Raw genomic sequence first — 24,183 nt, forward strand, 5'->3', positions numbered from 1 at the left:
TATACTCAGACTCAGCATTCACAGCCCTCTGGGGCAGAGAATTCCAAAGATTCACAACCCTCTGAGTGAAGAAATTCCTCCTCATCTCAGTGTTAAATGGCCGACCCCTTACCCTGAGACTATGCCCCCTAGTTCTAGACTCTCCAGCCAGGGGAAACAACCTCTCAGCATCTACCCTGTCAATCCCCGTCAGAATCTTGTATGTTTCAATGAGATCACCTCTCATTCTTCTAAACTCCAGAGAGTGTAGGCCCAATCTACTCAATCTCTCCTCATAGGACAACCCTCTCATCCCAGGGATCAATCTAGTGAACCTTTGTTGCACCGCCTCTAAGGCAAGTATATCCTTCCTTGGATAAGGAGACCAAAACTGTGCACAGTCCTCCAGGTGTGGTCTCACCAAGGCCCTGTATAATTGTAGCAAGACTTCCTTACTCTTATACTCCAACCCCCTTGCAATAAAGGCCAACATGCCATTTGCCTTTCTTATTGCTTGCTGTATCTGCATGCTAGCTTTCTGTGTTTCTTGCACGAGGACACCCAAATCTTTCTGAACACCAACATTTGCAAGTTTCTCACCATTTAAAAATATTCTGTTTTTCTATTCTTCCTACCAAAGTGAATAACCTCACATTTCCCACATTATACTCCATCTGGCACCTTACTGCCCACTCACTGAGTCTATCTATATCCCTTTGCAGACTCTTTGTGTCCTCCTCACAGCTTACTGTCCCACCTAGCTTTGTATCATCAACAAACTTGGATACATTACACTCGGTCCCTTCATCTAGGTCATTAATATAGATTGTAAATAGCTGAGGCCCCAACACTGATCCTTGCGGCACCCCACTAGTTACAGCCTGCCAACCTGAAAAAGATCTGTTTATCCCTACTCTCTGTTTTCTGTCCGTTTACCATTCCTCTATCCATGCTATTATATTACCCTCAACCCTATGAGCCCTAATCTTGTGTAATAACCTTTTATGTGGCACCTTATCAAATGCCTTTTGGAAATCCAAATATACTACATCCACCGGTTCCCTTTTATCTACCCTGCTAGTTACATCCTCAAAAAACTCTAATAAATTTGTCAAACACGATTTCCCTTTCATAAAACCATGTTGACTCTACCTAATCATGTTATGATGTTTAAGAGGTGTTTGATATTAAATAGAACATAAAATGTTCATCAGGAGCATTATTTCAAGTTAAGTCATGACTGCAGGACAAGGGACAAAGGAACAAACTGGTAAAAGACAAGCCAGAACTGTTGGCTAGGAAGCATTTCTTCACTCAAAGAGGCATTGATACTGGAATGGAGACCCAGGTAGGTTACTGGAGGCAAACTCTGGAATTGAGAGAAATTAAGAGAGGGCTATAAATGTTTAAGGAATGATGAGATGAGTTACATAGATCACATGGCTTCTCTGGTCTCTACTTGTCTTTGTGATTTAGATACAGCTAAAAGTATAATTGCTTTAATCCACAATAATTCATTGGTAAGCTTGCTAAACAAATCTGGCCTCATTTTTTTATGTGTATATATAACATATATAGTTGGGAGTTGGAACTGCTCATATATCTGTTCATGAGGAAACCAACCATTTCCATTTACTGATCAAGTGGTCCACCGTATATCAGTTTAACCCCCATCATAATTCAACAGAAAATCTTCAATGTGTATCTTGCAGTATGCCAGTGCAAATGGACCACCTTCATATAAACCACCTTATACCTCCCCCCTTCCCACTGTCCAGGGCCCCAAACACCCCTTCCAGGTGAAACAGCGATTTACTTGTACTTCTTGCAATCTAGTATACTGTATTCGCTGCTCACGATGCGGTCTCCTCTACATTGGGGAGACCAAACGCAGATTGGGTGACCGCTTTGCGGAACACGTCTGTTCAGTCCGTAAGGGTGACCCCGAGCTTCCGGTCGCCTGTCATTTTAATTCACCGCCCCATTCCCACTCAGACCTCACCGTCCTCGGGCTCTTGCATTGTTCCACGGAAGCTCAGCGTAAGCTCAAGGAACAGCACCTCATCGTCCAATTAGGCACTTTACAGCCTTCTGGACTCAATATCGAGTTCAACAATTTCAGATCATAACTTCGGCCCCCATTACATTTTTATATATTTTTTATCCACATCTTCCCTTTTTTTTTCTCTCCCACATGGCCGCTGTCTCTCGTTCTGCCAGCGCATTTCACACTTTATCTAGAGCCATCTTTTGTCTCTTTACTAGTCCGATCACCATCTCATCTCATCTTGAATACCTCTTAATGTCTCTTCACTTCCCTTTTGTTCTTTCATCCCCTCTCCCATTTCCCAGCCCCCAAACTGGCCTTTTAATCTGTTTCATTTCCTGCCATTTTTCTCAGTTCTGATGAAGGGTCATTGACCTGAAACGCTAACTCTATTTTTCTCTCCACGGATGTTGCCTGGCCTGCTGAGTTTTTCCAGCTTTTTCTGTTGTTATTTCATATAAACGTGCTGGACTTATACAAAATTAGATTTGCAACTGACGATTATTTTACCAGATTGTAACAAGCAAAGAGAAGCATGCAGACATCTGGCCTGATGCTGGAACCCCATGCTCCCACCCGGTGTAACAAAAACGGATTGTTTATCTGATACAGTTAACACTTAATCAATTTCCAGCACATTGTCCCTATGAGTTTGCTTTTTGACCATCAAGTGATGGTCCAGCAGGATGGAAACTGCATGACTGTTGAACTTAATATTTCTTACAGTTCATTTTATCTGCAGATATGGGAACATAGCTATTCAGTGAATAGGACATATTGTAATAATATGAATTCCGAAGCCTATATTAAGTGATATCAAAGCTGTTTTGTAGTTTGCCCTTTCTTCCTAATGACAAAAATCAAGGATTATATCAGGAGCAACTCATGAAAAGTTTGAAGCTATCTGTGGTTATATTATCTAAGCAGATAAATAAACGGGAATGTAAGTATCATTTTCACTACACGTGCCAAATTTCAGCTCACATGATCTCGAAGGGGGACTTATCCAAAACTCGGCTGCCCGTGTCCTAACTCGCACCAAGTCCCATTTGCCCATCACCCCTGTGCTCGCTGACCTACATTGGCTCACCGTCCACCAACACTTCCGTTTTAAAATTCTCACCCTGGTGTTCAAATCCCTCCATGGCCTCGCCCCTCCCTATCTCTGTAACCTCCTCCAGCCCTACAATCCTCCGAGAACTCTGCATTCCTCCAATTCTGGCAGTCTAAGCCTAAAGCTCTGGCATTGCCTCCCTAAACCTCTCCAGCTCTCCTCTCACTCCACCCTTATGGTGCTCCTTAAAACCTACCTCTTTGGCCAAGCTTTGGTCACCTGTCCTAATGTTTCATTCTTTGGCTGGGTGTCAATTTTTGTTTGATTTTGCTCCTGATAGGTACCTTAGAATCTTCGACTACATTAAAAGGCATTATATAAATGCAAGGTATTGTAATTCACGTTCAATAGATAATTGTGATATGTGTTAGATAGAACAGAGTATTCAGTACCACTCGTATTAAGTAGTTAAAATCACGATCATGTATTTTTCGGGTGGCTTTTACTAAGGAGCTAAATGCCTATGATTATCAATTTGACGAATATATACTTTAGCATTAATTGGGTAATTTTTTAATATAGTATATGCATGTGCACACATTAAATGCTACCTTTGTACCTCATATTCGTACACTTAATGGTTTACTTGATTTACTCTCTATTGGATCTTTTGTTAATCACACGGTGAAGGTTTTTGAACGTTGTCGCACAGGTTTCTGCAAATATGAACAGCTAAAACATTGTGGGACAAAAGTCTACACAAAAAAATTTGGAATAAATTGCACTCGTGCACCCTACAAAGTAAACAAACGTGCAAGGGAGTAAGAACAACAGCCCGTAATTTCCGATAGGAGGCTTCCTGCGTGCGTGGTTCCCGAGGTGCGGCCATTTCCGATCCTGGGTCTCTCCACAGTCGAAATGCGCAGGACCCGCGTATCCCGGGGCGCAGGCGGTTCGCAAGCGTCCCTGGGATCACGTGGGCCAGGCGAGCCAATGAAAGAAGGGAATCCCCCTTCATACTTTTGACAGCTAAAATTACATTAAATTGAATATTTTAAACAAAAATTTAATATTAAAGATTTTTACGGGGCTGAAAATAAACTTACCTTTTTAAAGTATTTTTAAATTATAAATGAGTGGAAATTTTTTTTAAAACTTTTTTTAAACTGGTAAAAGCAGGCCTTACGCCTCTCTCAATAATACTCACGCTTATATTTTCCCCGTTAACTGGTCAAGATTATTTCTATAGCTGAATATTGAGTGCAAATGGTTGTTCCTGAAGTATTATCTGTAGCAGGCGAGTCTCTAATACTGAAAACGTGCGTTTTAATACAGAAAAAAACCTTAGATATTTTGATTTTGAATTACAAGTGACGGCTAGATTATAAATTGACACTCCGCCTGCACTAACACGTTCACTCAATCTGTATTGCACTCCAATGAAGCAACAGCAACTCCAGGCTAAAACCGAGGCGCAGACATGTAGCCAGATAGCAGAAAGAATGATTGAGATTCCCCCCGAGACGCTCAGTTGTATGTGTACCAAATAGAAATCAGAACTTCTCATTAAACGTACACAAAACTGCAATTATAAATTCCGCGTTGAAATATTTTATTTTAGGGAAATGCTAAAAACAAAAGTAGGCAAAAATAGTGAGCTGAAATCTGGTGGGGTTATTTTGGCACAACTTGGAAACAGAAGTGGTCTTGGTTTCTCACATCAACCCTTTGTCGGAGTTCCTTTGGTCGGCATTCGCTGACAGGATAAACCTCTACCTTTCCCTACTAACACCCAGTAATAAATAGGCTAACGCGTGGAGCGTGACTTAAATCCGTGGAGCTCAGTGAGGTTGATTTAAATCTGCCCTTTTTTTGAGCTTCAGGGCAATTCTCTTTCTCGAGGCTGAAGCGCCCATGTCGAGGGTGAGAGAACGTTACATCTCCTAAATTTTAGACTAATCGTTCTTGTTAGGGCAGCGGACTCTTGAAATGTCTCAAGTCTTTCGAAATAACTCAAAGTTTTGTTCCGCGTTTGTCCCTGTCCGGTAACAGAAGAGTGTGGCGTGAATAAGTCTCGCCATTCACTAAACGCGTGCCCACGGGTGTCCAGCGCTTTGAACTGTTTCTGGGAATGCATAGCTCTGCCAGAAGATCATTTCTCAGGTTTACCACCGCCTGGGCTCGCCGTCCATGCCAACAGCACATTTTGTGTGAAATCTAAATAACAGCGGCGAGAAGGGAGGGAGGAACAAGAAAGAGCACCAGAGAAAATAAGCAAAACGAGCCGCACATTGCGAACTCTTGAGAGTTCTCCTGAGCCAACCCTGGGCAGAACTGCCCCAGTCCGACACACACCTGAGGATTTCGAGCAACTCTCTGCGGTAAAAGAAAAAGTACTTCATTGGCTGTAAAGCGCTTTGGGACGTCCGGTGGTCCTGAAAGGCGCTACATAAATGCAAGTCTTTTGACCGTGTCCTGTCTCCACTCATTCCCCACCGCCAGCTTTTCCCCTGTGAGCAAGTTACAATTGGAACATATTCTGATAGTTCGAAATGGTTTTCTATTTTAAATAAATCTGTGTCATGAATCTGTAGACTGTCTCGGTGCGGAAGTTCTCGGTATCCAAGAATAGCTCAGGTCACAGTATAGCTGTGTGTGTTATAGCTGTGTGTGTGTTATTTTTTAAAGAGCCTGATAGGAGCTCAGAATCAGTTAGTCAAGAAAACACACACATTTAAACCAAAATATTCAAGTAGGGAATTATGTGGGACAGGCGAGGCCCCGGGATGGATAATCCTAAATAAAATATATGTTTTAATGTGCCTCGATCTGGAGTATTTCGCTGGCTTTCTCACTAGTATTACATTTCTGAAGCACAGGAAGTGCCTTTTGTGGTTTTCAGAGCAAAACTGTTGGGAGTTACACAAAGCTGATTAGTTCCCACTTTGCTTGTCTTTGACCCTCTGTGAAACCATTCGGATTGCGGCGGTGGTTGTGATGATGCAGAGGGGCGAATCTATCTCTCCCGTCACCATTAACGCCTCACTCTGCACTGAACAGAGTCTCAGGCACCCGCTCCCACAGACCTCTCTCCCTCTCACGCTCTGCCCACACCTGCTACTGAGAGCTGGTAAGAAAAGCCTTTTATTCTTCTTCATTTCAAACCGTGGAAAACGTACAACAGTTTGCTAAAATCGCGTGTAGTCTCTCTCTTTCGACAGAACTGACGCGCGAACTTTAAGCGAATGCGATTCTTAGATCGACGTGCAGACTGTTTTACGCACTGTGCATGGGAGGTGGGCTATTGGGGAGGGTGGCGCTGTCTTTGCTCTGTGCAGTCAGCTCGCCCCAGATCCAGTAATATCGCTGCAAATCTGACTCCAGCTCAGCTCAGATTCAGCGTATATGTGCCGGTACATTGCAGCCTGCACCTTTTTAAAATTCAGAATTAAAACTGTGGCTCCTTTACCTTGAGGTGGGGAGGTGGGGGGAGTTTTGGGACAGAGTTTGCCTTCACTGTGGGGCTACATTGTAACAGTCTGTTAATGATGTTAGGAGTTGTGTGTGTGTGTGAGAGAGACCTGTCACATCGCAGCTCACACATGCATTGCCTAATTTCTACTTCCTGTTCATATTTTTAAAACCCTATTATGATTTTTTTTTCATAATCTCAAGTCAGAAGCACCGAACATTTTAATTCAAGTCGAGGGAGGACGTCTTGACATGTTTTGCTCGAATTCAGGATTTATAAATTCGGTGGATTAAAAATAAACATTTCTCTGTTTTATATAAACCCCAAACCTGTATTATCGAGCTATATCTACCACCTCGTTTCCTTTCAAACTGCGGTGTATATGCAGTTCAGGGTGTGTTTATTTCTGGAGCCTGGCTCACAGGCATGTGTCCTGCTCCTATATTGATTATCACCGCCACAGATGTACTCACACATTCCTTTTCCCACGTTTATTGGCCGCCTTTAACCGAATGATCACAACCCTCGCACACTGTGACCTTGGCTAGTTTAGGGGTAGGTGACAGGGAGCTGATTTTATTTTACCTGCTGAATCATAGAAATTTACGGCATAGAAGGAGGCCATTCGGCCCATCGTGTCTGTGCCGGCCCAAAAAAAAGAGCTCTCCAGCCTAATCCCACTTTCCAGCTCTTGGTCGGCAGTCCTGAAGGTTACAGCACCTCAAGTGCATATCCAAGTACTTTTTAAATGTGATGAGGGTTTCTGCCTCTACCACCCTTTCAGGCAGTGAGTTCCAGACCCCCACCACCCTCTGGGTGAAAAAAGTTCTTCTCATCTCCCCTCCAATCCTTCTACCAATTACTTTAAATCTGTGCGCCCTGGTTATTGACCTCTCTGCTAAGGGAAATATGTCCTTCCTATTCACTCTATCTAGGCCCCTCATAACTTTATACACTAGACTCAATTTAGACTCGAGACAAGTCACGTTGGCCAACTGAATGATCGAGATACATCTCTCCTACAAAATACAAGCGCAACTTCGCCCTGGGCCCATCCTGAGAAATTGTACAACCCACAGAAAATCCTGAACCCGCTGCACGATTACAACGGCGAATGGCCGCTTCACGCCGCTGCTTCCCTCTCGCAAACCTGAGCACCAGACTGACTATAAGTCAGTGTTAATAAATAGTCAGCATTGTGACTGCACTTGAACCATGTTTGCTTTTAACGCCTGATGGCGCAACATTGGCACAGTTAAATCCGTTGATAGAAAACTAGGTGACAGGCCTGTATTGGGCTTATGCAATGATCTCTGACCCCAGCTCTGTGTAGCGGTATAAGGTTACTCCTTGCAGTAATCAAAGAATCGTAGAAATTTACAGCACATAAGGAGGCCATTCGGCTATCTTGTCCCTGTCGGCGACAAAGAGCTATCCAGCCTAATCCCACTTTCCAGCACTTGGTCCGTAGCCCTGTAGGTTACGCACTTCAAGTGCACATCCAAGTACTTTTTAAATGTGGTGAGGGTCTCTGTATCTACCACCCTCTCGGGCAGTGAGTTCCAGACCCCAACCACCCTCTGGGTGAAAAACATTCTCCTCAAAACCCCTCTAAACCTCCGACCAGTGACTTTAAATCTATGCCTCCTGGTTATCGACCCCTCTGCTAAGGGAAATACTGGTGAAACCAATAAAAGGGGCTCTTCGACCATCCAATCGAAGTTGAAATCGCGAGGATGCAGGGACGAAGCAAAGTTGTGCCATCCTCGCCCTTGGTTGGCCATATCAAACGCAGTCCTATTTAAAGTTTGACTGTGTCAACATATTTATCAAATGTACTTTGATTTTTTTTTCCGTTTTACACTGGGAAACCTGACTGCCTCTGAAGGCTGGGCGTGCTGTATTTCAAAGGCAGGTGTAGAGAAATCTCAATCTCCCACCATCTGATTGCAGGAGTTCTCTCATTTCATCTACTTTTAATACGTATTACCCGCATAAAACTTTTACAAGCCCGCCTAGCTCGCAGTGTGGTTAAGCAGAAGTGTCTTTCCCACGATCCATTTCTTCTTCATAATGCAAAATAACTTACCAAAGCGAATTGCTAAAAGCAAACACATAGCATTCGACTAAAGCACACGCTATGAGAATCTCGACCCAAAATATGCTGAGGGACCCAAACAAAACCAAAGTATTTTATAACCCGGCCACAGGATGCTTAGGACAAAAATAATTAGCTAAGAGGTCTGAAGGAGCGTTCATGTATTATGCAAGCATATTGCGTTCCCTCTTTGGGTTAATAGTACTGACGCCATTCATATGTTACCTGTTTACCATTAATTATAATTTAATTTTGTAACACAAATGAACGCTGCACCCAAGTCAATCGTCACCTACTCGCTCCAAAATTTAGTGAGATAAGTTAGATGCAAAGTGATTCCAAAAGTTAGAAAGAACTTCCAACCGCACCGAGTATAAAGGTGAGTTAAACGGGTAAATAAATGAAGTACCCCTGCCTTTGTATAGCGTACTGGTGCTCGCACTCGCTGTTTATGTGGAGGTGAAGTTGCTGTGGGCCGTGGAGAAGGCGATTAATGTCCACTTCACTCAACAGCATGTCACTGATCCGCCCAGGCTTTGGAAACCCGATTCTCCGATTCGGGTTGTCGTGTGGCCAGCCTGCGCCTCTCTCTCTCTCTGTTTTATATTACTCCTCTTCTATTCACATCCCAGCCCGCACGCCACATGCACAGGTTACAAGTAGAGCCCAGGTTACCTGACCCATAACCAGCATTTCGAACAATTAACAACATGCAGGAAATTGGGGCCTTTTTTTTTTTGAAACCCGAAGAAGGAAGAAAAAAATAAAATATTTATTAGTTTCACTGAAACTCGAATCAAGATTAGGTAAAACCAAATGTTACGTCAATAGATAACACCGAGCGATTTATATTTTGACCATCCAGGGACCGCGTCAAACTATAATTTGTTGTCGAAATATTTAACAGCATTACTCCAGATTATTGCTACAGCAGAGAACAGGTGATGCAAATAACCCCCAAGTCCTCAAAGAATTTATCTTGAGCATGTTTTGCTACAACTTTGCTAAATGGTGAAGCGTGTACACGGGAATTGCAATGTTGCTGTGCAAATGTCCACGCTTTTCTGCGGATCCTAGCGGCAGCTCAGTTTCAGGTCTGGGGAGGATCATGGTGTTGATGGAGTATAGTGTAACAGAGTGGAATAATAGTGTCACTTATCCCGGTTGCTGTCAGTTTGATTTCCCAGTGGGAGAAAGAGAGATAGATGTAAGATTAATTTGAGTGTGGTAGGCATTGTGCCGTCCAATCAGATTGCAGGGATTCGTATGGCGAGCTTTGTGTTGCCACCTGGCAGGACAACACCTGGTCAACGGCGAGCCTGCCTGCGCATGCGTCGAGGGGCGTCCCCCAAGCCTATATCTAACCAATGATGTGCAACCCCACAGAGCTCAAATCGAGGACACCTCTCTCTCAAAAAAAGATTCAATCGCTGCTGCTGAAACTGATTTTTCTCAAAAGCCGGGTGCAATCGCAAAGAGGATCTGCCCCACTGACTGAGGCTGCGAGATGCCGCGCTCATTCCTGGTGAAGAGTAAGAAAGCGCACAGCTACCATCAGCACAGAGCCATCGAGGATGACTACAATAACAGGCTCGAACATATCCTGGCACATATCTGCTCAGGTAACTGCACACATTCAGCAGAGCAAAAACAATCCAAGCAAGTGCTGTTATATGTCCTTAGACTGTGATGTCTATAGATGATTCTTAATTTGCACAGTAACGTGCCAATTAATTGTCTCGTCCGGGGTAAAATATGAAGCATTCGACTTTTTACAATTGGCTAGTGTCCGTCCTGTAAATAAAACTGGGGACACACGCCGCCATGGAATATTGATTGCCTGCTTTGAACATGTTTAATTGTATACTCAGTCTGGCCTTAAATATATTTTATGGATTTTCCCTAGATCACTTTGCACACTTGGTGTGACCAGCTTAGTTTGTCAATGCTTTCACAGGGCAAACATTTCTTTAAATGAACACTTCTAGTTAACGGAATGTGTGAATAATTTGGGGGACGCCTAATAATTGTTCATTTAACCTGAAGAACAAGGCCCCGCACTTTAAATAGGGCTCAGAGACTTTCCCGAATAACGGGAAGATGCGCTGTGGAAATGCAAGTGTTTTGGGGTATTTTATTTTCAATGGTATCACTATTTATACAAGCAGAAACAATCTTTGAAATATAAAAGTTACCTGTCAGTGTCCTCGATAATAAATAGATTGATTGCGTAACTTTTATATTTCAAAGATTGTTTCTGCTTGTATAAATAGTGATACCATTGAAAATAAATCTATTTATTATCGAGGACACGGTGCAGGTTAGACCACTGGCGGATGCATATTCCTGTATTGTACACCTACTTTCTGCTGGTAATAGAGACGGCGTATATCGCTGATTAATTACAATCTGATGACAGCAAAATGTTTTCTCTACAACTGTACCACCGCTTTAATAAGTTCCACTGGCCTTTTCTTTCTCCCCCTCATCCAAATGTGATTCCAGAGAGCAGGACACCAGAAGATGCTGCCAGCGGCCCCGATGCCCCTCGGGCGGCCTCCAAAGGCAGTTTTTCACCTAAATCGCAGCTGGTGGAGGCGGCTGAGGTGCCGGAGTCTCCGGCGAGCTGTGAGGGCAGTGTCTGTGGCAGAGCCTCCGAGTATGAGAACTTCTGGAGACCCCCTTCTCCATCTGCATCGCCAGGTAACAAACACACAGAGAGCCGCCGATCTGTGCAACACGATCGCGAACTCCAGACTGACAGACCATTGTGCGTTAGTGAGAATGCTGGAGAACCGCTCGGCGGCAGATGAATCCAAATAGCAACTAAGCCGACAGACAAATCACTTATTCCAAGTTTCCTTCAGTAAGGCACATTTACAACTAAAAAGAGGACAATAGATAGCAAAGGGGGGTAAAAAATCAGCAACGTGCTAAACTTGGATGGTCTTTGTGACTGACTCTAACAAAAAGCTAAATAGTTCTAAATCAGACTTACGATTTCATTAAAAATAGCGGCCAGAGAAAACGCTACCATATTGCTAACAGGGGGAATCTCTCCTGATAGGGAACTGCAAGCCAATAGACAACTTCTGGCAAAATAGCAAAATACTGCGGATGCTGGAAATCTGAAATAACAACTGAAAATGCTGGAGATACTCAGCAGGTCAGGCAGCATCCGTGGAGGGAGAAACAGAGTTAACCTTTCAACTTTTTCCAGTTCTGACGAAGGGTCCCAGACCTGAAACGTTAACTCTGTATCTCTCTCCACGGATGCTGCCTGCCCTGCTGAGTGTTTCCAGACAACTTCAGGTAATTGTCTTACTTTTAGCGAGACGCAGGCGTTCCTAATGCCAAATGTAACCATAGTTAACACATACTTTCAAACTCGATGTTGTGATGTTCATAGTTTCTGAACGGTTTAATATCTCTAAAATAGAAATAAGAATGTTTCCGATTCTTTCACATTTCACTTCAAATGTATTTTATTCTGCATATAATCATGTTTCATTAAATATATAATCATCGTGTTGCAATAGCATAGGGAATGATTTAATTTCTTTGCAATTTTTTTCGTTTAGCCTCTGAGAACTCTCTCTCCCCGTCTATGGAGGAGAGCCATCCATTTGCTCTGCCTTTCAAGCAGTATGGATGGAATACTTACACAGGCTCTGAGCTGAAGTACCTGGTGCAGAATTTCCGCTCCCCAGCTCTGGAACGGAGCTCCACCGTGGGGCTCTACAGCGAGCGAAACGCCACCACTGGCCTCTACAGCGACCCCAGCTCCGCCTCTGGCCTCTACAGTGAGCACGGCACTGCTCGTGGTCTCTACAGCGACCTTGGCACCGGTTCTGGTCTGTACAGCGAGCGCGGACACAGCTTTCACGAGAAAAGGACCGAAATCAAAGCAGAGTCCGAGCTTCTTTGCACCCGACTGCTCCTGAACAACGGCTCTTACAAGTGCATCAAATGCAGCAAGGTATGGCGCCACTCCCAGTCACGCTGCCTTCCCACCAGGTCCCCTTGGAAAGTCTCAGATAAATCTGAAGTCTGGCCCATAACAAGCCAGACTGCCCAATCACTAGATCCATCCTAGGGATTTTTGTAAGGGTTTCCCATTCCTCTATTTTCTCTGCAGTCCCATTCTCCATGGGCCATCCATCATAAGTGCCCCACCTAAACCTACGGTTTCCCCAATGTTGCTGTGAGCCAGGAGATTCGCAATAGTGCTAGGGGCTGAGAACAGGAGTGGACCATTCAGCCCCTCCAGCCTCTTTCGCCATTCAATCAGATCATGGCTGATCTGTACCTCAACTTCATTAACCCGCCTTTGTTCCTTGATGCCATTACCTAACAAAAAAACGATGGGTCTCAGTCTCCCCTCCCCCCACAGGTAAGGCTCTGACTCCAGTCCCTCCTCAAAGCAGCAATGCGGAGCTCAGCATGCAGCGGTTTGGAGGACTGGATGTCCTTGTCCACATGACGTCATCCACGTCACCAGATGTTTTATACACGTTTCTTATCAAGTGATGCACTTTTCCCGGTAACTCTTTATTCCACTAACGTGGCGATATTTTGAGGCAGATAGAACGATTATATCCCAGAGCAGTGAGATAGGGCAAAATATCTCACTGCCTTGTGGTAACATCTGCTCCAGATGTTTTTGCCTGACGTGTACCCCAGTAAAGAGTTAGCTCCTTGGAGACAGAAGATAGGGAGTGGAGAAAATCGACAAAGGAGGCAGAGATGGTAAACATGGAAAAGTAATGCAGTGGACAGTTTAACATCATATAGTGCTGCGCACACTTGGTTGGCCTGAGCCCTTAAAAACCCTTTCATTTAAGGTTTCCCTTAAAAACAACCTCAAAAGCATTGGAATTAAAATTATTAAATGAAACTAAGCAAAGACGCTCCAGCCTCTTACTGGCAAAATCTTGCTGGCATAACACATCCCCGGTAAGTAGCCACTCATAACGTAAAGCACTTCACATTTCCCTACAACTACATTCACAATCGGGGTTCTTTTTATTGGATCCTGAGTTAGGAGACAAATTTCACTAATATGATAAACACATCAGTTTCATTCTTATCAAGTGCCCTATATCTATTGTAGAGTTATTGTATACTGTCCGTTGTAATGTAAGTTCAGGTATTTATTGATATATATATTATAACGACTGACTTATTTTTCGGAACTAACTAGAGATTAATCCCTCAATAAGGGAGTACCTTCACCACACAGACTGCAGCGGTTCAAGAAGGTGGCTCACTATCACCTTCTCAAGGGCAATTAGGGATGGGCAATAAATGCTGGCCTTACCAGCAACGCCCACATCCCATGAACAAATTGGTTTGGGGTGGTATATATTGTGATACAATTGTATGGGAAAGGCTGGTTGGACCAGAGGGTCTTTTCCTGTCTGTCCTTGTTGGCATGTTCATATATCTTTCAGTGTGAACATTATCATACATTGGATGCATGGAGCATTATGCCCACTTATAACTACCAGGATACTGGCAGTTGGCAAAAATAAAGAAAGAAGGAGAAAGAAAATAAAAATAAAAGTGAACATGAACTAAGACCCCATCCTACTAACTGCACAGTGGACAGATTTGCAAGCAACACTTTCATCTTGGGGATCAGATGAGCTCGAAACCACTCTAGCTTCGTTCTCGTGGTTAGTTATTGTATTTCCTGATTCATGACATCAGAAGAGCCCCGTGATAATGTTGCTGTAAACAATCACTGTCTGATATCCACTAATCTTTCGCTTCGCCTTTTATAATTCAATTCAGCATTAAATGGTTTCCAAGTAATGAATAATAATTCCTGTGTGCTTACGATATTGTCGTTAGCAAAAAAAGATCATTTATCTTAGTGGACACCACAAGATCATTGATGTCGTATTTTGCCTTGTCCTATAGTATTTTAACGTTTTAATTCTGACTTTGTATACCATATTAATGGGGCCCAAATGTTTTAACATAGGGTATATAGCAACAGAAGGCAAAATACTATGGATGCTGGAATTCTGAAATAAAAACAGAAATTGCTGAAAACACTCAGTAGGTCAGGCAGCATCTGTGGAGAGAGAGAAGTAGGCTTAAACATTCAGATCGACAACCTTCCTCAGAACCGCTTCTGACGAAGGGTCTCCATCAACAGTTGTTCCTCCCATTGTAAGCAAGGGGAACATCGGAGGTGTTATACAAGTGCCTAGTCCTCCTATTCTCATTATAATACTGTTCATCCAAAGTGCTGGAAACCCCCTATTACACTGCTTAAAATAACTTTGTAATACCGTTGCAGTTATAAGATAATAGTAACTCATGCTTTTATCAACTATACCTTTTCCAAAAAACAACCCACTTATACAAGCTCGTACAGATAAAATTCTGCTGAGCTTTTTAAACCTTCCAAAGAAGTCATTGTGTATAAGTAATCGAGTCCATTTATATGCAACTCAAGTTTGTTAGGCAAAAATGGAATAAAAATCAACATGAAAAATAATATTTTCCATTAGAACCCTGACACATAACAGCCAATTCACAAATGCACATGGGATGAAAGCCTTCACTGTTTTGAATGCATCTTATCAGTTCTTAAATTAAGGTTATTGTATCCCCCCTCTCAGTAATGGATTAGAAATATTTTCTGATGTGTTTTTGGCTGAAGTTATACTGTTACTTTTTGGACAATCAGTAGTAAAGAAAGAAAGACTTTCACGACCACCGGACATCCCAAAGCGCTTTACAGCCAATGAAGTACTTTTTGGAGTGTAGTCACTGTTGTAGTGTGGGATACGCGGCAGCCAATTTGTTCCACAGCAAGCTCCCACAAACAGCAATGTGATAATGACCAGATAATCTGTTTTTGTTATGTTGATTATGGGAATATTGGCCAGGACACAGGGATAACTCCCCTGCTCTTATTCAAAATAGTGCCATGGGAACTTTTACATCCAGCTGAGAGAGAAACAGGGCCTGGGTTTAACATCTCATCCAAAAGATGGCACCTCCGACAGTGCAGCACTCCCTCAGCATTGCACTGGAGTGTCAGTCTAAATTTATGTGCTAACGTCCCTGGAGTGGGATTTGACTCCGAGGCGAGTGTGCTACCCACTGAGCCACAGCTAACACAAGTTTCAGGTGTTTATCCGTGTGCATGTGATAGTATTGTACTGGGCTAGATGCTCAGCTAGCAGTATAACTTTGGTCCGCCCATCACATTTCACAGATACTGGTCTGGTCTGAGCCTGCTCTGCGGTACCACCCCGGCCTTAGAGTCGGGATTACTTTCTCGTTTGAATGATGTCGCTAACTCTCCTTTCCTGCCCCTGCATCAGGTGTTCTCCACTCCTCACGGTCTCGAAGTCCACGTCCGCCGGTCTCACAGCGGCACCCGCCCCTTCGGCTGTGACATCTGCGGCAAGACGTTTGGCCACGCGGTCAGTCTGGAGCAGCACAAAGCGGTGCACTCACAGGTAAGGGCAACCTGCAAACTGTAACTGTCAGCTATCGCTCATCACTGGTGGCACCGTCTAACTCCACACTAAGCACTCTCATACATAAGCACCGCCCCAGCAGAGTAACGCTACGCGCATCCGAAGCAATTCGATCATTTTTATTTTAGATAGAACCCACACACGAGTGTTATTACAGCAGTATTTATTTGCACTGTTAGACAATGTTCTATGAAAGGGTGGTGGAAGCAGATTCAATAGTAACCTTCAAAGGGGAATTGATATATACTTGAAAAGGAGAAATTTGCATGGCTATGGGAAAAGAACGGGGAAGTGGGACGAATTGGATAACTATTTCAAAGAGCCGGCACAGGTACGATGGGCTGAATGGCCACCTCCTGTGCTGTATCATTCTATGAGCCAGTCACACAATTAGAGGCAATTAAAATAATGGCAATGTTGAGCATTTTGGATAGTTATTTTCAGCAATTAAATTTATAATCACTTTAAAATCGTTTTTTTGGAATGTAATTTGTTTCTATTTTCAGAATTTAGAAATAACCTTTAGAAATAAATTAGATCTTTGTTATGTCTTTACCCTAAATCTGCTACTAACGTATCGTTTTTTTTTTGCCAAATATATGTCTGTATTGTACGACTTAAATCAGCTATGGGGGGGGGGGGGTGAAACTGTAATTTCATTTCTTAATTTCACTTTGCATTCTCATTCCGTCTCATCAGGAAAGGAGCTTTGACTGCAAGATCTGCGGTAAAACTTTTAAAAGATCTTCCACATTGTCCACGCACTTGTTGATTCACTCAGACACCAGGCCTTACCCCTGTCAGTACTGTGGGAAGAGATTTCACCAGAAGTCAGACATGAAAAAGCACACCTTCATTCATACAGGTGAGCAGCCGGCAAATGATTCGTGGAGATTAAAGTCTATTTATTAAAAAAAAATTCATCATCTGTGATGTGAATCTGAATAAGGTGGACACCAGTCCAGAGAGGGCGGGGCCGTGAATGAACATTCAACCATTAGCCTGGGGACCAAACACTCAGAATGTCTAAAATACAAGACGGTGCCTTTTATTCACAATGCAAGACACGTGGAGATAATTTAAATAAATTAATTTTCAAGTTCTTCAGAATAATTCTCCCTTGATACTCTCTGAATTCATTAACACAAAATAAATATATTGGGCACTAATAACATGTAAAATGAAACAACCCACATCAGGGAGGCAACCTTTCGATTTAGGTTACGCCGACTGGGCACTAAAATGCAATAAAGACTCGTTTTCAAAAAGTCAAGGCTTCTTATGGCTGCCCGGTGATTATAACTACCTTTTTACATAGATGTAGGCGTGGGCCATTCACCCCTATGAGGCTGTTCCGCTATTTCATTAGATCTTGGGCGATCTGTATCTTAGCTCCATTTACCCACCATGGTTCCTTATCCTTTAATACCCTTACCTAACAAAAATCTATCAATCTCAGTTTTGACATTTTCAATTGACCGCCAGCCTCAACAGCTTTTTTGGGGAGAGAGAGTTTCAGATTTCCACTACCCTTTGCGTGAAGAAGTGCTTCCTGACCTTTTTTCATCAGGACTCACAAAAGCCCAATTTCCCTTTTGGGTTTTGTGTGCGTTTCATTCTCCATAGTTTGCATTGCAACTCAATGCCTGTGCAATATTGAATCTCTTTGTGAACAATACCTGTCGAAAGAAACTGCATTTGGCAATGATTTCATTAACGGCATCTGTTTAATAATTGAATCGTGGCAATCCAATCAGTGTTGCTTAATATGATCCGTCCGCTGTTTATTCAGAGCGGCTTGCTGTAAGATGATTTACCTGGTATTATTAGTCTGGACTTGATTTAGAGGCCAGTGAAAATGGCAGGTGACTCACTCTTGACAGTGGTTGGGTTGGGGGGGGGGGGCGGTGGGCGGAGGTTTGGTGAGGTAGTCTGACATGTATAGATTGAGGTGACAATAGGAGACTTTATATTAACAGAGGGACTGAGGAGATGATCTGATTTCACATTAAACAACAGCATTGTTGAAAATGCAGTGAGGCGTGTCAGGACCCTTCAGACATGGCATGGGTTAGTGGTGCAATCAGTAGACACTCATGTTCCACAGTTCATCCAATTATATATAGGCCAGCGTTATCCACACAAACTGTTAAAAGCAGAATAGAGCTTGAAGCTACGACCAGGGAAAGTTGGAAATACACGCGAGTCTGTCAGCATCCTGAGTGTCTCTTACCCAAGACAGTCTGTTCTCTTTCCAAATGTTGCCTGGGCTGGGGAATTTTAGCTATGAGGAAGGATTGGATAGGCTGGGCTTGTTTTCTTTGGAACAGAGGAGGCTGAGGGGAGACCTAATTGAGGTGTATAAAATTATGAGGGGCCGAGTTAGAGTGGATAGGAAGGACCTATTTCCATTAGCAGAGGAGTCGATAACCAGGGGGCACAGATTTAAAGTAATTGGTCGGAGGTTTAGAGGGGAGTTGAGGAGAATTGTTTTCACCCAGAGGGTGGTGGGGTCTGGAACTCACTGCCTGAAAGGGTGGTAGAGGCAGAGACCCTCAACAAATTTAAAAAGTACTTGGATATGCACCTGAAGTACTGTAATTTACAAGGCTAGGGACCAAGTGCTGGAAAGTGGGGTTAGCCTGGATAGCTCTTTATCGGCCGGCACGGACACGATGGGCCGAGTGGCCTCCTTCTGTGCTGTAAATTTCTATGATTCTATGTTTGCGGATCCACTGCGAATATCCAGCAGTTTTTGTTTTTATTATAGATTTTGTCACTTGCAGGTACCCCTCCCACCCTGTTTAATTCAGAAAACCGAGATGGTGTAGAAAGGGTGCAGTTCGATGAATCTTAGATAGTTGCCCGATTTATTTTTAGTCTGAAGAGGAACGTCACTTTACTAAGAATGAAACTGCGTGAAAAATGACGGGCAGGGCACATGTCTGAAAATCAACACAGCGAAGAAAGAAAATGATCAGCTAATATTTAACGAAAAAAAAATAACAGTGCAAACAAAATCGCAACTAATTTACTTTTACAGGCAGCAGAAATGTATCAATATTGAAAGGATTCAAAAAGTTGGCGCGCGAGTACTGTTCAGCAGAAATATCTTGCACACTGGGGACTTCAGTAAGGAGAGGCCATTGCTTATGTAACAATCGCATTGCTCCGGCAAATAGGCGACTAACTGTTGTATTTATTGGTATAAACCCAGGGCAAGAAGTGTCATTCCGTTCATCCCTCCTAAAAATAAACATCCAGCACAGCATTCAGAACAGACGCAGAGCAAATGGCTAAAATGACACAGCGAGGTTATAACTAGCTCTGTATCTGCAGTTCCTTATTTAGCTGAATCTTTCTTCTGAGAGCAACCCAAAGCCGACAAGCTTGACCAGACACACTACTGCAACAGAGAAAATGGTCACGTATTACTCGCGCTATATTCACACCCATTTATTTGTTACTTAAGCAGGAACAAAACCACTTTCAGATTGTGGCAGCAGTATTTTCCTCACTGGCGTACAGGAATAATTGGGCCCGTTACCTCTGGCGCCGTTGGGTTTAGTTGCACCACTGATGCTTTGCAACAACTTTTCGATAATAATAAAAAAAAATTAAATGTGTTTAATGGGTTTCAGATTAGTGTTTCACATCCTCTCTCTTTTCGTTTAAGTATTTAAATGACAGTTCACTCTTCGCTTATACTTGGTGTCACAGTGTTCAGCTTTTCTGTACAGTTAAATTGGACACATTTTCAGTTACCGACCGTCCAATCTGCTTCCGATATAATGACTAACCAGAGACAGTAGTAGCATCCAAACAAAGCGGGTTACACTGGGCGGGGAAATGCACAACGTGTAAGGACATCGGAAACACGTTCTTTATGAAACTATTTTCAATTTCACTGCACAAGGATTTTCTCGCTTTTCTCATTGATTAATTATATATATATATACACACACATATATGTGGTTATATATGTTCAAAATGATTTTTTTTTGCCAGTGACCAATATCATCTATAGACGGATCTAGAAATATGTATGATATATTTATATAATAAGAGAGAAGTAATTTACCATCCGTCTATGTTGGATAAAGCAGTGCGATTGCTAAATAATAATGGTTTGCTTCCCGTTATTTTTGCAGGTGAAAAGCCCCACAGGTGTCAGGTCTGCGGCAAAGCGTTCAGCCAGAGTTCGAATCTGATCACACACAGTCGCAAGCACACCGGCTTCAAGCCGTTCGGCTGTGATCTGTGTGGCAAAGGATTCCAGAGGAAAGTGGATCTCCGGCGGCATCGTGAGACACAGCACGATTTGAAGTAGGCAGTGAGTGAGAGAAGCACCACGCGGAAAGCGAAGAGCCCCGACACCTGTGCAGCAAGAGCCAGCTTTTCAACCCAACCGGGATGCCCAGATACCCCGCGACTGCACCACACGAGAAACCCCAGCAATGATTGTAGCACATATAGGGGCTGTCTGCTCGGACCGGGGAGATTGTATCACATGCGGAGTGAGAACCAGGAGGGTTTCACATGTATAGATGGCAGCGTGCCTTTCTACAAACACTGCAGTCAGATGAAAGCAATATTCTGCCTCGGTAAATTTTACTTAATCCCATTTACAGCTTTTACCTTTTCGATTTTCTTACAGTGTTAAAAGGTGAAATATTTCAATTCTGTTATTCAGTAGAAACTTAAAACTAATTGTGCGCAATCGCATTGCCATCGAAAAGTTTCAAGTTTTAGAGTAAGGAAAGTTGATTCTTTTATACATTTATTTGAAAACATTTATTTACACAAACCACACAAAGCGGCGAGCTTTCCGGCAAGTGCTGGCGATAATAAACATGGCTTCCAATTTCCCAGCTGGGCAACCAGAAACGGCGCAGCTCTGCTAAGTTTTACTCGCAGTCATGTGTGTAACATCAGAACTGGCATCGTCACCCTCACCCAGCCGGCCTCTGACAGTCCAGAGGAACAGTATGAAAATGTCAATACAATTCAACAGAAATGTATTTTTGTAAATAGTTTAATCCAGTATTTACTGTTACTCCTAAACGGTTACTCCCGCCACCCCCCCCCCCCCCATGAGCTGCAATAGTTACACGCGCTCAACATAGAAATCAACTTAATATATGTTTGAGAGGGCAATTGTGATGAATAAGTTATTTGATTAAATCAATAACTCACCCCCTCTCCCCAAGAATATATCTTAGCATCAAGTGCCTTGGAGCAGGCGGGAGGGGGTGGGGGGGTGGTTGGAAGCTGTTCCGCCAGCTGAGCCTGTGCCTCAGAGAGACGATAGGAGACCTGGGGTGGCCACAGATAAATAACAGCAAAAACGGGTTTCAACTCAAGATGTCTTCTAATACTACTTGAGATGGAAGTCACTAAATAATAGAAACCATGCTGCCATTAGGGACCCCGTGCGTTGCAGAGACCAGACTGTGTGAGATATTAAAAGTTAGTAGTTGGGATAACATTTGGATGCGGATTACCAAAGATCGGGAGCAGTTCTGCCATTTCCCCCACCGTGTGAACCGGTAAAAACAGTGAAGCTGAAGATGAGCCGTGGCTGGCATGACTTGGTTATTACTGAGTGCGGGCACTAAATCAGCAGACTTTCAAGCTATATCTCCATATTTGTATTTTTCTGTTAAAACTTTAATGTGTGTGATATTATAATCTATTGTACTTTATTTATTTACAAGGCATGAAATAAATTGAGAAGTTTAGTTAAAAACGTGCCGTCTCCCATTTGTAACCGCTGCCTTTCAGTGACGCCAGACCGCATTCAAAGACCTAACCTTTGGAATAAAAACCCGAGGAGCTTAGAGGCGAGCTACCCCGGGAAGATTCCGAAATCCGTGCATCTTTTGTAAGTTAGAGACGAATGGCTTTTTAATCAAAGCAACGCCGAGAAAATGAACCGTTACAAGAAATTAACGAGGTCACCTTTACCTCGATGCAGTGTCTAACCAAATGTGAGCGCATTTCAAATGTCTCGTAACAGGCAAAATAAACAATTACCAGGGCCCGGGACGCATTACTGATGCTGATCATATTGCGAAATTTGAAGATTGTAAATCTATTTCTTAACGCGGTTACTGGAGCCCGATTAAAAATGCATTATGCAGATTACATATCCCATTATTCATGAGGCAGAGGTCGTACCTTTTGTGTGCTGGAGAAAGAGTAGACTGTGTAAGCGGAGAAGCTGAGTACACCTTTGTTTCTGTTTGTAAATTTTTAATAACACCTCCAGCTAGCCATTTGGTGAATCACAACTCAATGCACAAAAGTGGAAACTCAGGACTCTCTTATGGAAAGACAAACCTTTCAAGCGCTTTGGAGATACTTTTAGTTTGTCTTCATACACTTCAGTGATGATTAAATTACATATCAAGTGTGCAGAGATATCAGGATTCAGACACTTAAAATGAATTTCGTTTGATCGATTTATTAATTTGACACGAGTGTAGAGAACCCTGCTGTAAACGTGTAGCAGGAAGAAACATTTCCAGTCTTCGGGCCATTTCATTCATTATTCGGTCACTGAATGCTAAATCTTAATGCAACTCCGAGTTCCAACACAACAATTCATTTAATTAAACAGGTCCCGGAGAACTGAGCTTCCAAATCAAATCAAGCTGTCTAACACGCTGTGTGTATCAAACAGTTGACTAGCGAGATTGTAACTACTCCACCCAATGTGGATTTTCCTGCTCTTAAATCACTCCTTTAGGCACTGTTTTCCACGCCCTACACGCGCCACATCTGGCCAAAACCAAATATTTTAAATCGGCTATTCAGCAAAACAAATATTTACCGAAGGAATTGCAGAAGGAACGTTAAACCTGAGCAGGTCACGTCCACTTCCATTTCAATGCTAAAGTCTAATTCATGGCAAAGGAACACTTGAATTTAAATAGCGTGTATCAGCTCGCTCACAAACCCGTCGATGGGTTAGACATGCTAAGTGCCACTTTGAAGTGCAGTGACCGTTGTTATGTAGGCAAAATAGTTCAAACCCAAGGATAAGATATATGTTACATTTCTATATACTTTACTGTAGTGTGTTGAAATGGGGTGCGGGATTTTTGTGCAACCGAACAGCGAAACAGTTTAATTTAGTTGGATAATGCAATACATTTCTCCTGGTTTTGAAAGAGTTATAAAATTACAGCATCTGTTTGGACATTTCATTTGGGTTCCTGTTTTCCTTTAAATTGGATGACAAAAGATTAAATGGTAGGAACTGAAGAGTTTCAACAGCGGCTGGACGGGCCGTGAGGTGGGAGGTGCGAGTTTTGTGTCTTTGAACATCACGGGTTAATTTGATTCCTGCTTGCTGCTATTAGAATGTGGAATCAGACTATCCCGAGTCTGTGACTTGCAGCAATCACAGTCATATTCTTAGTACTACAGTACCATGAAAGAAAACCACCTGATTAGGACTAAGACACAATTGTCTGGGGCCAAATCTATTTCATTGAAAACTAAATCCTATATAACAGAGAAGGGCTGATAAAAATGACAGCCTAAATCTCTAATCCATAGCAAACTCTTGGTGAGATTATGGTTAGAATTCAGGCAGAAACCAGAAGGAATAGCGAGACATTAGTAACTTTACAATAAATTATTATATGATAAAATATAATACATTAAAAGGCACCTCTTGGTTCAAAGCAAATGTGCCATTCTACTGTACAGTATTACTTGTGTAGACTGTTCACAAATTACACAGTACGAGGTGTTGTGATCATTTCAGACTTGTGGACTTCAAACACAATCATTGTTGTATACACGTTATCAAGTATAAAATCATTTTTGTAGCACCCCAAAGTATTAACGTTATAGTTTTTAAGATGAGTGTGACTTATCAGGAAAATTGTTGTTAATAATTAAGTCTCCCTTGATGGGTTGAGATAAAGATAACATATCTGAGCCATACATTTCAGGAAGATCCTAAGTGCAGTCTTCAGTCAATGCCACACCACTATGGGTTCACTTCTTTCACCA

General features: G+C 42.7%; 1 protein-coding gene across 1 annotated transcript; it reads left to right on the plus strand.

Annotated features, from left to right (window-relative positions):
* Positions 1 to 6,024: 6,024 nt before the first annotated feature.
* gfi1ab (growth factor independent 1A transcription repressor b) lies at positions 6,025 to 21,904 on the plus strand. The gene is made up of 7 exons (XM_085983336.1): positions 6,025 to 6,210; positions 10,037 to 10,272; positions 11,156 to 11,353; positions 12,232 to 12,629; positions 15,997 to 16,134; positions 16,855 to 17,020; positions 20,307 to 21,904. The coding sequence occupies exons 2-7, from the start codon at positions 10,158 to 10,160 to the stop codon at positions 20,483 to 20,485; spliced, it is 1,194 nt and encodes a 397-aa protein (XP_085839462.1). The 5' UTR covers positions 6,025 to 6,210; positions 10,037 to 10,157; the 3' UTR covers positions 20,486 to 21,904.
* Positions 21,905 to 24,183: the final 2,279 nt, after the last annotated feature.

Source organism: Somniosus microcephalus, chromosome 3 (genome assembly GCF_052327205.1).
Source record: "Somniosus microcephalus isolate GS21.2 chromosome 3, FLI_Smic_1.0, whole genome shotgun sequence".
Classification (NCBI taxonomy): Eukaryota; Metazoa; Chordata; class Chondrichthyes; order Squaliformes; family Somniosidae; genus Somniosus; species Somniosus microcephalus.